The sequence below is a fragment of the Amblyraja radiata genome, chromosome 27, assembly GCF_010909765.2.
Source record: "Amblyraja radiata isolate CabotCenter1 chromosome 27, sAmbRad1.1.pri, whole genome shotgun sequence".
Classification (NCBI taxonomy): Eukaryota; Metazoa; Chordata; class Chondrichthyes; order Rajiformes; family Rajidae; genus Amblyraja; species Amblyraja radiata.
Genome location: NC_045982.1, coordinates 9785806 through 9800387, shown reverse-complemented (window position 1 = coordinate 9800387; position 14582 = coordinate 9785806). Strand labels below are relative to the sequence as shown.

The window sequence follows — 14582 nt, the reverse complement described above, 5'->3', positions numbered from 1 at the left end:
ACCATGGTCATCTGGTGCTTCAATGGGCAGAGTGACGTTTCAAGTCCCTCCTTTGAGACTTGGGCACTGGGGCTAGATTTACACTTGCCTCGTGGGTACTGATGCATTAACAAAGATGTGGTTTTATGGCAACGATTCAGGTAGAAGTGAAAGAACTCCTGCCCATGTTCACAGATAACCTGGGCTGTTGTCCTGCTAATGCTTATCCATCAGTCAACATCACTACACCAGATTATTTAGTCCTTTACCTCGCTGTTGTTTTAGGATGTTGCCTAATTAAACTTGGTATTGAGTTTTTAGATTACAATAGTGACTGAACTTGTAAAAGAGTATAGTTGTCTGGCTGGGACAGGCTATGTTGAAATACAAGTTTGGGTACTCTGCATATCAGACGTTCGTGAAATGGACTTCCAAAATATATTTCTTAAGGTACTGCATAATAGGTCAGGTCATTAAAAAGATTGTGCAGGTTTGTAGGTTAATTAGCTTCTGTAAATTATCCTTAGTGTGTAGGATGCAAAACTGGGATACATGGAACTCAGGTACGGGTGATCATTGGTGAGTGCGGGCTCATAAGGTCATAAGGACTAGGAGTAGAATTAGGCCATTTGGCCACCAAGTCTACTCCGCCATTCAATCATGGCTGATCTATCTCTCCCTCTTAACCCCATTCTCCTGCCTTCTCCCCATAACCTCTGACACCTGTACTCATCAAGAATCTATCTATCTCTGCCTTAAAATTATCCACTAATGGCCTCCACAGCCTATTCCACAGATAAATTTCAAAGATTCCTACACTCGATGGGACAAGGGCCTGTTTCCACACTGTATATCTAAACCAGACTAAACTAATCTAAACTAAGCGAGTGAAAGTTGTTTTTTGGACAGGAGGGAAATATACAGGAGTGTTTCCCAAAAGCTGCTGCTAGGACCACTGCTCAACTTCTCCAAATCAGTTTCTTCACATATTGTCCCCAGTACATGGTTCAATTATTATTATTTTAATGTCCTAAGTTAACTTTGTGATTTGTGAATGTGTTTGCCATCAGCCCCTTTGTGAATCGCACCTGGTGTCAGGTAGGAGTTGAACTTGTAGAAGATCTCCTTGTTCTTCTTCCGCCCGCTGTATCCCGAGATGCTGCCAACATCCAGCGGGAGGTCCTTGAGGAAGGCTCCAGTGGCAAGATTGTACAGTTGGAGGGTGTCCTTCACATCCTTGAGGTAATTCAGGACCAGGAACTTGTCGTTGACACAGGTTGCCCAGTCTGTGAGGTGGACAAGTAAGAACATGTGGATAAGACATTCTTGGTACAAACTTTCAATCAATATACGGCGTCCTGAAAGATCTTACCCAAGACATCCTTCTGATGTTGGGCAATGAGTTCCTTCCATTGTGACATAGCTGGCTGCTCCAGGTTAATATTGATGACTCGGTGGCGAGGAGCATCGAGGTTCGTTCTGAATGAGAACACAGGCCCTTCATTTGTGAGGTAGCTGTACTCTGCATCAAAGTTGTCTATCAGTTTAACCCAAGGAAGTAGGCCTGTAAAAATGATGACAGACTTGGTCAAAATGGTGAAGTCACAAAGAAGACTTCTTATTAATGTTTAAGAAGGGACTGCAGATGCTGGAAAATCGAAGGTAGACAAAAATGCTGGAGAAACTCAGCGGGTGAGGCAGCATCTATGGAGCGAAGGAAATAGGCAATGTTTCGGGCCGAAACCCTACTTCAGACCCAGGTCTTTCCTTCGCTCCAGCATTTTTGTCTACCTTCTTATTAATGTGTTGCTTGATCTTGGGTCCAGATCCAAACAATTGCCACTGTGAGTTTGAAACTCAGTGTGAAATGTAGAAGGAGATTCACCCAACGGCAGATTTCCGGCAGCATCATCATGTGGCTTGATTAGCGTCTGACAGAAGCAAGTACCTACCAGATATGCCATTTGGTAGCAGGTGCAGGTCACAGTACCATATTCGGTTCTTGGGTTGACAACCCTCTCGAATAGATAATAGCACATAACAACCATCGTCAGAAACCTGAACAAAGACAAACAGGAGTGAACTATTTCTGAATCCTCAGTTGGAGTCATAGAGTTATACAGCACGGACTGGCCCTTCGGCCCGACTGTTGACCAACACGTCTATCTCACTTCACTTTATTGTCACGTGTACCGAGGCACAGTGCCATCCAGTCAGCGGAAGCACATGATTACAATCAAGTCATTTACAGTGTATAGATACATGATAAGGGAATTATGTTTATTGCAAGGTAAAGCCAGCAAAGTCCAATCAAGTACAGTCCGAGGGTCACCAATGAGGTAGACAGTAGCTCAGCTGGTTGTGGTGGCAATGATTCAGTCACCTGATAACAGCTATGAAGAAACTGACCCTGAATATGGAGGTGTGTGTTTTCGCCCATCAATACCGTTTGCCTGATGGGAGAGGGGAGAAGAGGGAGTGGCCAGGGTGCGACTCGTCCTTGATTATGCTGCTGGTCTTGCCGAGGCAGCATGAGGTATAAATGGAGTCAATGGAAGGGAGCGGGCTGCGTCCACAATTCACTGCAATTTCTTTCGGTCTTGGATGGAGCTGTTCCCGAACCAAGCTGTGATGCATCCTGATAAAATGCTTTCTATGGTGAATCTGTGGAAGTCGATGAGAGTTGTGGGGGACATGCCGAACTTCCTAAACCTTCTGATCCATGCACTTTCCATGTGTTTTTTAAATGCTGTAATTGTATCCACTGTATACTCATCACGTTCGTGTGAAAACGTGCCCCTCAAGTCTTACATCTTTCTTAAACCTATGCTCTTTAGTTTTAGTAGGAAAGACTGTGACTATTTACCCTACTTATACCTTTCATTATTTATAATCGCCTATATGGTCAACCCTCAGCTTCCTTTGCTCCAGAGCAAACAGCCCCGGCCCATCCAATGAACTCAACTCTCCAGTCCCGACAACATCCTTGTAACTCTGTATCCTTTCTGGCTTAATCACATTCTTCCCATAGCGCGGTGACCAAAATGGTACACAAGTCTCACCAGTAACTTGTACAGCTGTCCCAAATCTTGTACTCAATGCCCCAAGCGAAGAAGGTAAATGGCACACCATGTCTAACTCCCAGGGACGTGTGGGTCTGTGAGTTAATTGGCCTCTGTAAATTGCCCCTAATGTGCAGGGAGTGGATGAGAAAATGCGATAACATGGAATTAGTGTGAATGGATGATTGATGGTCGGCATGGACCCGGTGGGCCGAAGGTTCTGTTTCCATGCTGTATCTCTAAATTATACTGTGTTGCCACTTTCAGGGAACTAGATATTTGTACTCAAGGCCTCTCATTCAATAACACTCTTCAGGAACCTGTCATTCCATTGCTTGTATTCTGGATGACATTTAATTTCCTAAAATGCATTTGTCTAAGTTAAATTCCATCTGGTTTTCCTATGTTTACTTTCCTAGTTGATACAGATCCTGTTAATCCTTACACAACATTCTTCACTGTTCACACACTGCCAATTTTGGTATTAACCGCCAACGTACTAATCACGCCCCTAAATTATAATCCAAATGATTAATTGTTAATTGGATTCCCTCCACCGGCTGGGATGATTAAACATACCAGTGTTACAGGTGTAAACGAGAGGGAAAATCCTGTGACACCGTGATGTATATTTGCCCAGCAACTTAATGGTATTTTCCGAAAGGGAGGGATAGTGTTTGTGCAGGAAGGAACTGCAGATGCTGGTTTAAACCAAAGATAGACACAAAAAGCTGGAGTAACAGTGGGACAGACAGCAACTCTGGAGAGAAGGAATGGACAACATTTCCTGTTGAGTGTTTGTGCTTGAGTATGAGCTCAAGATCAGAGAAGTACAATTACTTGAGCTATTTTGTTCACAACAAGATCTTAAAACCAATGAATCATACAAATAAATTGGTGTGGAGCACAAACCATTTCATTGATCAGCCACTAATGCTGTAACATGCATACTAGCCTTTATTAAAATGTAATCCGATCAGTATAAGGGTGCCAGAGGTTATGGGGTGAAGGCAGGAGAATGGGGTTGAGAGGGAAAGATAGATCAGCTATAATTGAATGGCGGAGTTGACTTGATGGGTCAAATGACCCCGATTCTGCTCCTAGAACTTATGAACTTATGAGTATAAGCTTCTATTTTTTTCTTATTGATGCATTTATCCGGTTTCATTTCTACACTAAATACTTGCATTAATCACTTCATATAGTGGTGACTTTCATAGTCCACAATATTTCTTCTGAGTTCCCTACTATCCTATACTTATGATGACAGTATAGAAAGGCAATATAGAGCAAAATCTACCTTCCTTCATAAAATGCTTCAACACATTTGGTTATCAATGGGTTTGTCTTCAAAATGTGGCTGGGCTCTGAGGTCCTTCACTAGTAAGTAGTTTAATTGACTAACAAATTCATCTGTGAAGGAAAATGTGGAGTGACGAACAGAAATGTTGCCTATTCCTTTTCTCCAGAGATGCTGCCTGACCCGCTGAGTTTCTCCAGCATTTTGTGTCTATCTTTGGTGTAAGCCAGCATCTGCAGTTCCTTCCTATGCAATATAGTACAAACGTTCCCTTCGTACTGCACTGGAAACATCAGCTGTGTTATCCATTAAAGCCTCTTGAGTGGGTGTCAAATTCAAAACTTTATGACTATGGGATGACAGAATGGCCACACAACCAAGCAGACATTAATAGAGTACCTGGGCTGCACTTTTCCATTTGGGATTATCCAGGAATTCCGCACATAGGATGTCCTCTGACTGGCTGGTGCCGAGCACGTGGTAGTAGAGTTTCTGGTTGATATTGGATGCGGTGTCAGTGCCTGGAATAGACGGACCATCAGTCACCAAATATAATTACTATGAAAAAGCGGTAGAGTACATTAGTGAAAGATTCAAATGGGTTTAATTTGGGAAATGTAACCTTAGTTCAGAATGTGAATTAGCACAAGTGGAAGTAAAAATCAAAACACAAAGAAAAAGCAGTTGGGCTGGACGATGATAGTTTCTTGTTCGTGTCTAGAATTTTGTGTTCGTTGCAAGATTCCAGCATCTGCAGTTTCGTGAATCTTCATTTTTCTGCTCCACTGTGAAATTTCCTCAAGGCTTTGTCCCATTCCCCCCTCTCTTTTCCAGCTTCTCCCACCCACTACAATCAGTCTGAAGATGAGTTCCGACCCGAAACATCGCCTAGACATATCCTCCAGAGATGCTGCCTGACCCACTGAGTAAAGGGCCTGTCCCAAGAGCAAGCGACTCCATGCGGCAAGCGCGACCTAACGTGGTCGCTTGAGCCATACGGCTTCGCGGGGCCGGTCCCACTTCGATCGCCGGAGCCGTATGGAGTTGTGTGGAGCTGGTCCCGACATCGCGCGGGGCTCCAAAGAACTGACTGTGTTAAAAAATTCCACGTGGCAACGGCCTGCCAGCCTGCAGCCGCCTCGACGCCGAACGCATCGCCTCGACGGGCATACGCAGCGTCTTGAAGCCGGATGTCACGCGCGAACTTCCCGCGGACTTCGCTTGAAACTTCACGTCACTCCGCGCGGCCCCAGCTTCCGGTTTGGTCGCGCTCGCCGCATGCAGGCGCATGCTGGTGGGACCGGCCCTGTACGGGGATCACTGGATCTCCGCATGGCCCCCGCTACCGATTTGGTCGCGCTTGCCGCATGCAGGCGCATGCTGGTGGGACCGGCCCTGTACGGGGATCACTGGATCTCCGCATGGCCCCCGCTACCGATTTGGTCGCGCTTGCCGCATGCAGGCGCATGCTCGTGGGACAGGTCCTTTACTCCAGCATTTTGTATTCTAAACCAGAAACCCTTGAATGAAGTAAAAATAATATATAACGAATACAACAAAGTTCTTCAATTACATTTACAGATTTATACTGTACATTTCACGAGCATTTTACAACCAGTGCTTTTTGGTTGTGGAGTCACTGTAAACAATATAAGAATTGCAGCAGGCAACCAATGCATTGCAAGGTCCCAAAGTAGCAAGCAAAAATGACCAAATAATCTGTTTTCAGTGCTCAGTTGTGGATTTTTAGCAGGACATTAGGGAGAACTATCTCACTCTCCTTAACCAACGCAATGGGATATATTCTGTGACTTAGAATGGGCAGTGGGAGTCCTGATTTAACACCACATTAAAAAGGTAGAAAATGCCATTTTCACCTAAGTGATATTTACACCATAAATTTGATTCCTGTGGTCCAATGGTACATGTGATCCTCAGGAAAAACTTGTGATGTTTTCAAAATGTTGCAACAGTAATTATTGTTCAAAATACTTTCTTAAATATAAAACATCTTGTGAAATCCTTCTAAAAGGTGCTATATGAGTTCAAGATTTTTGTTTTTATAACCATTTATTTGTCATTTTGATAATCACTTCTGTGAATCTAGAGCACGACACTATATAAATGGTTTGCTGTTAGCTAGACATACCATATATATTATACCATTATCCATTATACTATTATACCATTACTATAACAACATTTAAAAGACATTTGAACAGGTATGTGGATAGGAATGGTTTAGAGGCATGTGGGCAGGTGGGACCTGTAGATGAGGCATTTTGGTAGGTATGGATAAGTTGGGCCGAATGTCCTGTTACTGTGCTGTATGACTATGAAACACAGTTGACAGCCATAGTGGAACAATGCAATCTTTTCTCAAACATACCATCCATGCTTCCTTCTTGATCTGGGTAACGATTGTAGAAAATTCCCTTTCCATCATGAGTCCAGGACAGACAGCTGAATTTCACCTTTTCCAGAATGTCTGGGAGATCTTCAGGACCTTCGACCTTTAGGATTTTGATTGTGACCCAGTCGGACCCGCTTTTGCTGAGTCCATACGCCAGGTACTCATTGTCTTCAGAGAAGGCCAACACTGTGCAAACACAACCAGAGGTCAGGACAACTCTACTGCTGATGGAACTCAAGCCTACCACAGGAACCGTCACACCAGGCAAACCAAATTCTTCCTAATCAATGGAACAGGAAGAGGCCAGTCAGTTCAATCACAAACCTCGGTTCTTCAAAAGATATTGGCCTTGCATAACAAAAACTATCCACCTGTTTTTAATGACTATATAATAAATCACTGCATCACTCAGATGAAAATGTGGTCCATTGGGCATGTGCCACTACTGAGAGAACTTCTCAGTCTAGCCTCACCCAACATCTTTGCCCCATCACCCTTCAATTTACCCTCATCAAACATTCAGTGAATTGGCCCAGCGTCTTCTAGGCTCCTATACTCCTTTGGTGTTTCCTCACTTCCCTTCTGTTTCTTTTTCCAATTATAACCAAAAATACTCAGCAGTTCTGCAAAGGGTGTCTGATCTAAAATGTCAACGGTTTCTCCCCCCATTGACTGACCTGCTGAGCATTTCCAGCATGCTCCACTTTTGAATTAGATTTACAGCATATACATTTTTCAAAAGTATTTCTCTCAGTCCTGAAAGCTCCAAGTGAACCCCAACATCTAATGTCTACTCCGCTTGGGGGAGAGAATTTCAGATTTCCGCAACACTTTCACTGAAATAGTGTTAAATAGTCCCCTGGATTCGTTTCTAATTTGAAGATTTCTCTCCATTGAAATCCACCAGATGTTTCTCTATATTAAACTTACAGAATCTCTTTTGTACGTTTAAACATTCCTCCAAACTGAAGGAGATATAACAAAACAAGTTGATATGACTTGCTCCATCATTTTGCGCTGGGGTTATTTTGGTGGCTCTACGATACTTGGCCTCTAGGCCAAGATGTTCTTTCTGACCCCAGAACAGAAACAGTAATATTCTTGTCAGTAGATCAGCTATATCCTACACCTCGCGCCAATATCAAACAAGGCCGTGAAAATTTTGTTTGATCTGGATATTAATGGCCTGCATTTAAAATCCCAGATCTCTCCTCAGTATTAGACATTGAAAAACTTGTTTGATCTAGACGTTAATTCTCAGAATTCTGAACAGGGAAATTTTAACAGCAAGATTAAGCCCCCATCCTGGGCGATAACCTACTCATCAAGGCCACAGTCCCATCTGCGGACATCTTGTTGGGGTCAAGGAAAACCTGAGCATCTGCGTCCAATGAATCCTGGACGTACAACACGTGCTGGTTCTGCAGCCCCGAGTTGTGGAAGTAAAAATACCTGAAAATAAGAAAATTGATGCGCATCAAGTCTGGCCACATTTTCAGAGCAGTCTTAGCCCATACATTCCCCTTGCTAGTTCAATGTTCACTATTGGACCACCTGTTGAATCTTTTCCCTAGTTATTGCAGCTAGCTTCATTCATCTGAAACAAACAGCCTTTTAAGAGTCGATTAGCCAAATCGGGAATCTCAACTGGACATTTAGACTTTAGACATACCGCACAGAAACAGGCTCGTTGCCCACCGAGTGGGCACCGACCAATAATCACCCCGTACACTAGCATTATCTCACAGCCTCGGGACTTTTACAATTTCTGTGAAGCCAATTAACCTACAAACCTAAACATTTTTGGAGTGTGGGAGCACCCGGAGAAAAGCCACGCGGTCACAGGGAGAGCGTACAAACTCCCTCCTTTCAGCGCCCGTGGTCAGGATTGAACCCAAGTTCCTGGTGCTGTATGACAGCAACTCTACCGCTGCGCCACTATGTCACCCTATTCCACCCTCATCATCTGAGAAACCAGGCATCATTCAGTGGGTTGGCTCAAGCTCATAGGATTTGGGTTGATGTCCCACTCTGCAGATTTGCGTAAGAATTCAAAGGCAGTGCAAGCCAGAGGGAGAATAACAGTTGACCAACAAATAGCACGAACTCCTTCCAATGGCTCCCGATGGCTTTATTTATTTGGTTGACAGGGCATAGCAAATATGCCATTTATTGCTTATCCCCCTCATTGTGAAATGGTGAATCTTGAATCAATCTAAAGAAAGCAATTAAGAACGAGGAGTCAAGTCTCAATGTAAGGAATGGACCATTTTGGACTGGACTGAGGAGAAATTTCTTGATACAGTTACTGGAGAATATTTGGAGGTCCCTACTCTGGAGGCCGGTGGAAGGTCAGTCCTTGATGAAATTTGAAACAAATATTTACTGGATATGAAAGGGATAAAAGAATATAGGGCAAGTGGATGAGAATTGTGCTGGGGTAGAAGATTAGCCACGATTTGTAGTATGGTGGAGCTTGCATTAGGGTTGAATGGCCTACACCTACTACTATTTCGTGTGTTCTGAGCTCTAGCTTGTCCAACAAAGAAACAGCCTTGGTCAATTCCGGGTAAAAATGTAACTTCCCAAATCTAAGTCCAGGGGCTTAGTCGAGTGGCGCAGTGGTAGAATTGCTGCCTTACAGTGCCAGAGACCCAGGTTGGATCCTGACTACTGGTGCTGTCTGTATGGAGTTTGTACGTTTTCCCTTGTGACCGCGTGGGTTTTCTCCGGGTGCTCTGATTTCCACCCACACTCCAAAGATGTCCAGGTTTATAGGTTCATTGAATTTGGTAAAAATTGTAAATTGTTCTGAGTGTGTAGGATATGAGTTTGTTGTGTATGAGGATCGTTGGTCGAAGCGGGTGATGAAGGGCCTGTTTCCGCACCTTATCTCTAAATTAAACTAAAAAGTCTCATTCGTCTATCAACTTGGCTTTAGAACAATTCGATACATCCCAAATAAAGATTTTCTTTAAATAACTTAATTTGAATTCTCAAATACTCCAGAGTGAGAATTGAACCTTTGCTCTCTGAATGTCTAATCTAACAGCATATCTACCACACTACGAAAGTGAGGGATCTCTCCAGTTATGGCTTTTCGCACCATCAACAAAAATAATGCTATGAATGTGATGATCTCAAGGAGTCATGAGAAATTGTGATAAAACTCTCACCGTTTCCCTTTCCTGCAAGGACAGCTGTACTTGGGGTAGTCAAACAATTCTGTCATGCGCTCCTGAAGTCTCTTTCTGACTCTGCAACCTTCCAGGAAAGGCATGGTTAGCTGGTTCTGGGCTTCAACAAATGCCTGAAAAACAAAGAGGTGCGCAGGTTGTGAATAGGATAACAATCTACTCCACTTGTTACTGGGAGAAATACAGAGACATTCCCATTGTTGGATTGGGGCAAGCATTTAAACAGTTTCTAACCAACTTCTGCTCCTGACCTGAGAAAAGGTTATGGAACATGTGTACTCTATTTGCAATATGCATTCTCTGCACCATTGATATTTCATGCACCATTTATGCTCTGCAAACCATACTGATGCACTGCATTGCAAAATATGGCAGATACAATGGAGAACCAATTGTTATCTTCAATGCGTGCATGAGGACATTTTGGACTTCTACATCTGTACACTGTATACTGAGGTATGGAAGCTGCTGGAGGTTGTATGTAGGATATCTAATGCCTCTTTGTCAACCTGTGTTCGACAGTGAAACTAGGGTGTTCTGTAACCTACTGAACTGACAAGGCCTGATGTATTTTGTATCTGCTTGCTGGATTAACTAGAAGGACTCATAAAGAAAAAATAGCTGAACTTACTTCTCTTTTTTTATTACAAATGTACATATTTTTTATCAATTATCAGTAAATTGTGATTTTAAGTAAATTTATTATTTGTTTTTCTTTTTTTTTAAATCAATTTCAACTTTTTGAATGCCTCTGATTATCAAAGGCAGTGTAGCTGTAGAAGACATCAGGGTGGTAGTGCTGGTGAGTTCTCAGGAAGTATTAGGCATAGTCATACAACACAGCCAACTCAAACATGCCAACCAAGATGTCCCATCAAAGCTAGTCCCATATCTCTCCAAACCTCTCCTATCCATGTATCTGTCCAAATGCTTATTAATTATTGTTCCTGCTGTTGTAGTTACTTCATCTGGCAGCTCATTCCATATAATCACCACCCTCTGTGTGAATAGGTTGCCTCTCAGGTTCCGATTAAATCTTTCCACTCTCACTTTAAACCTATATACGCTAGTATTCAATTCCCCTACCCTGTGCATTCACCCTATCTCATGGTTATATACAGCCCTCAGCCTCCTGTGCTCCAAGGAATAAAGCCCTATCCTGGCCAACCTCTCCCTATAGCTCAAGCCCTCGAGTCCTGGCAACTTCCTCGTAAATCTTCCCTGCATTCTTTCCAACTTAATGGCATCTGTCCTACAGCAGGATGAACAAACTGAACACAATACACCAAGTTCGAACTCACCAGCTTCTTCTACAACTGTAACATAATGCCCCAGCTTCTATAATCAATCCCTGACTGATGAAGGCCAGCGTGCCAAAGGTCTCTACGCAACCCAATCCACCCACGATGCCACTTTTATAGAATTTTGTGCTTGTACCCCTAGATCTCTCTGCTCCATAACACTCCTTGGACTCTACCATTTAAAAAATTTCAGAATTGAAGGGTACAAGATGACAGTTAAAATGTAGTGACTCATGTGTACTGGCCCAGTGTAGTCTACTATCTTGCGATCTTATACTTAGTACGATTGCGCCTAATTTATAGCAGGAATGTCACTGAACTGTATGCAAAAAAAATGGCACTATACTTAGAAACACATGAGAATAAAGTACCAATAAAGCATTGATGGAACAAAGGTATAAGTATTTGGAAATAGGACTGCTGAATGTGCTGGGTTCTTTCTCACCTTGGTCGGTTCGCTGTTGGGGTCTTCAAGCCAGACATAGGGGTCGGGTACTTTAACCCCATGGTAATCGTCCACCTGAAATAATCAGGAACAAGAGTCTCATTCATTTGCATCATAACATCATTCCATGCAATCAATGCACCCCCTGCATTCAGTGGTGGATCAAGAAGACCAAAGAGAACTAATACCGATCTTGAAAATGATGGTGTGCATAGGAAGGAACTGCAGATGCTGGTTTACACCGAAGATAAACACAAAATGCTGGAGTAACTCAGCGGGGCAGGCAACAACTCTGGAGAGAAGGAATGGATGACGTTCCGGGTCTGAAGGAAGGTCTTGATCCGAAACATAACCCATTCCTTCTCTCCAGAGATGCTGCCTGCCCCGCTGAGTTACTCCAGCATTCAAAATGATGGTGTTCAGAGAAGCCTAGACAATAGGGTTATAGATACAAAATATCTATTAATTAGATTAAGTGATGGGTTTGAGAGAGGTTAATTTACATGTAAGGTACATCCATGGGAATATGGCATTCATTGTCTGAGTGATTGAAACCAATTGTATTGACTGATTTCAGCAGACATTCAATGCACACAAGAGGGAGTGGACAGGGCCATTCAGCCTTTGAAGTCTGTTAACATAACACATAGAACAGAACAGGAACAGGATCTTCAGCCCACCATCTCTGTGCCATCATAGGTACTGACCTCCCCACTATCAATGGGATCTGCAGGAAGCTCTGCCTCAAGAAGGCAGCTAAACATCCTTCTGAAGAAGGGTCTTAACCCCGAACCATCACCCATTTCTTCTCTCCAGAGATGCTGCCTGTCCCGCTGAGTCACTTCAGCATTTTGTGTCTATCTTTGGTATAAACCAGCATCTGCATTTCCTTCCAACACTACAGATCATCAAAGAATCACACCACCTTGGCCATTCTCTTCTCCCGCTGACACCATCATGAAGGTGGTATAGGAATATGAGAATCATGACCCCCAGGTTCAGGAATAGCTTCTTCTCATCAAATATCAGGTTTTTGAGCCACCTTGCCCAACCCCCGACCGGAAATCCATGTTCTCCAGAGATGCTGCCTAACCCGCTGAGTTACTCCAGCATTTAGTGTCTTTTTTTTTGTAAACCAGCATCTGCAGTTCCTTGTATTTCCACAAACCTACCTCAGAACTAAACTCCAATGGACATGCAAGGTTGCTCTAAAGACTTCAGTTTGCATTTTTATGTTGTGGCCACCTAGTATCACTGATAATTAATTGCCTTATGGTTCATTGGAGATTAATTTGTTATATTGATGCGTTATTGTGTCTGTAAAGCTGCAGCAGGTAAGAATTTCATTGTAGAAATAAGGAACTGCAGATGCTGGTTTACAAAAAAAGACGCAAAGTGCTGGAGTAACTTGGCAGGTCAGGCAGCATCCCTGGAGAACAGGGAGAGGTGACGTTTTGGGTTGTGGCCCTTTTTCAGACTTTCATCGTTCTGGTCCCACTGAATATGAAAATGAAACTCTCTTGATCTATTGACAATGTCATTCATGTCAGGGACAAGCAGAGTGAATCCAGAACCAGAGCACATCGGTTTGAGGTGAAGGGGAAAAGATTTAAGAGGAATTCAATGGGTAAAGGGCCTGTCCCACTGTACGAAGTAAGTCAAGAGTTCTCCCGAGTTTCCCCTGATTCGGTGGAGCTCGGAGAATTACGGTAATAGCCGCTCGTAGGTACTCGGGGCTCTCGTGGACATTTTTCAACATGTTGAAAAAACTTCATGAGCTTACCGCGTTTCCCGAGTACCTGCCGTTAGCGTTACGAGCCGCTAAGAGACGTCCCAAGCTCCGACGTACCCGCTAAGTACATTCGACATACTTACCACGAGTTTGATTTTTTTTTTAAACTCGGGAGAGCTCGTGGGTAAACTCGATATAGTGGGACAGGCCCTTAACTTTTTCACACAGAGGGTGGTGGGTATATGGAACGAGCTGCCAGAGGAGGTAGTTGAGGCAGGAACTATCACAATGTTTAAGAAACAATTAGACAGGTACATGGATAGGTCAGATTTAGAGGGATATGGGTCAAATGCAGGAAAGTGGGACGAGTGTAGATGGGACATGTTGGTCAGTGTGGGCAAGTTGGGCCGAAGGGCCAGTACGACTATGATAGACACAAAAAGCTGGAATAACTCAGCGGGTCAGACAGCATCTCTGGAGAAAAGGAATAGGTGATGCTGTCTGACCTGTTGAGTTATTCCAGCTTTTTGAATCTATCTTCGGTTTAAACCAGCATCTGTAGTTCCTTCCTGTAGGACTCTGATATCTATCCACGCAGTGCATGGCCGGACACCGGTTTTAGGGGGTCAAAGTTAAGTTTAGGGGTGAGAATGTCGTTTGGTGGAGGGTTTGGACTCAAGGGTCAGGCCTGGAGTTTGAGGTCGGGGCATGAATTGCACGGTTGTCGTCAGGCTGGGCATTGGAGGTCGGGGTAGGTAAGGTCGAGTTTGTGGCTCTGACCCTGTGAATGAGTTTGTTTTCATTTACACCGAGTGCTGTGTGAGGAGTTGTAGATGTCCGCATGTTACTGTTCCCGCTGCTTTATTCTCGCAGGTTTCATTTTCTCCTCTCGGTAACTGCAGAGAATGGAAAGTGAAACTGTCCCGCACCGTCTCCATTATAACACACCATGGCGCAGCGGCCAACGCAGCCCAGCCCGCCCCCTCCCCTACCCTCCCGGGACCCCCTCCCTCCCTCTCACCCGGCTCAGGTCCATCTCCGGCTTCGGGTACTGCTGTTCCATTGCTGATCTCTCCATCTCTCAGTACCGACTCCGACTCCACCTCCGCCCCACATCAGCGGGACCGCCCCCTGTCCCACACTGGTTATTGTC

The 14582-nt window shown here is 43.9% G+C and overlaps 1 protein-coding gene and 1 long non-coding RNA gene across 2 annotated transcripts in view; one reads left to right on the top strand and one right to left on the bottom strand.

Annotated features, from left to right (window-relative positions):
- The window catches only part of LOC116988401, a 21771-nt gene extending 16474 nt beyond the window's left edge, over positions 1–5297 (top strand). The window contains exon 3 of the long non-coding RNA XR_004415929.1: positions 5287–5297. This is a non-coding gene — a long non-coding RNA (uncharacterized LOC116988401). The remainder of the gene's footprint in view (positions 1–5286) is intronic.
- Positions 1–14582, bottom strand: part of LOC116988399 (prolyl endopeptidase-like) — a 23806-nt gene extending 9224 nt beyond the window's left edge. Inside the window, exons 1-9 of the mRNA XM_033045060.1 lie at positions 14451–14582; positions 11698–11772; positions 9931–10064; positions 8076–8206; positions 6731–6940; positions 4741–4862; positions 1932–2037; positions 1352–1543; positions 1068–1265 (exon numbers count right to left, since the gene is read on the bottom strand). Coding sequence (XP_032900951.1) covers positions 1068–1265; positions 1352–1543; positions 1932–2037; positions 4741–4862; positions 6731–6940; positions 8076–8206; positions 9931–10064; positions 11698–11772; positions 14451–14507 — 1225 coding nt within the window. The 5' untranslated portion in view covers positions 14508–14582. The remainder of the gene's footprint in view (positions 1–1067; positions 1266–1351; positions 1544–1931; positions 2038–4740; positions 4863–6730; positions 6941–8075; positions 8207–9930; positions 10065–11697; positions 11773–14450) is intronic.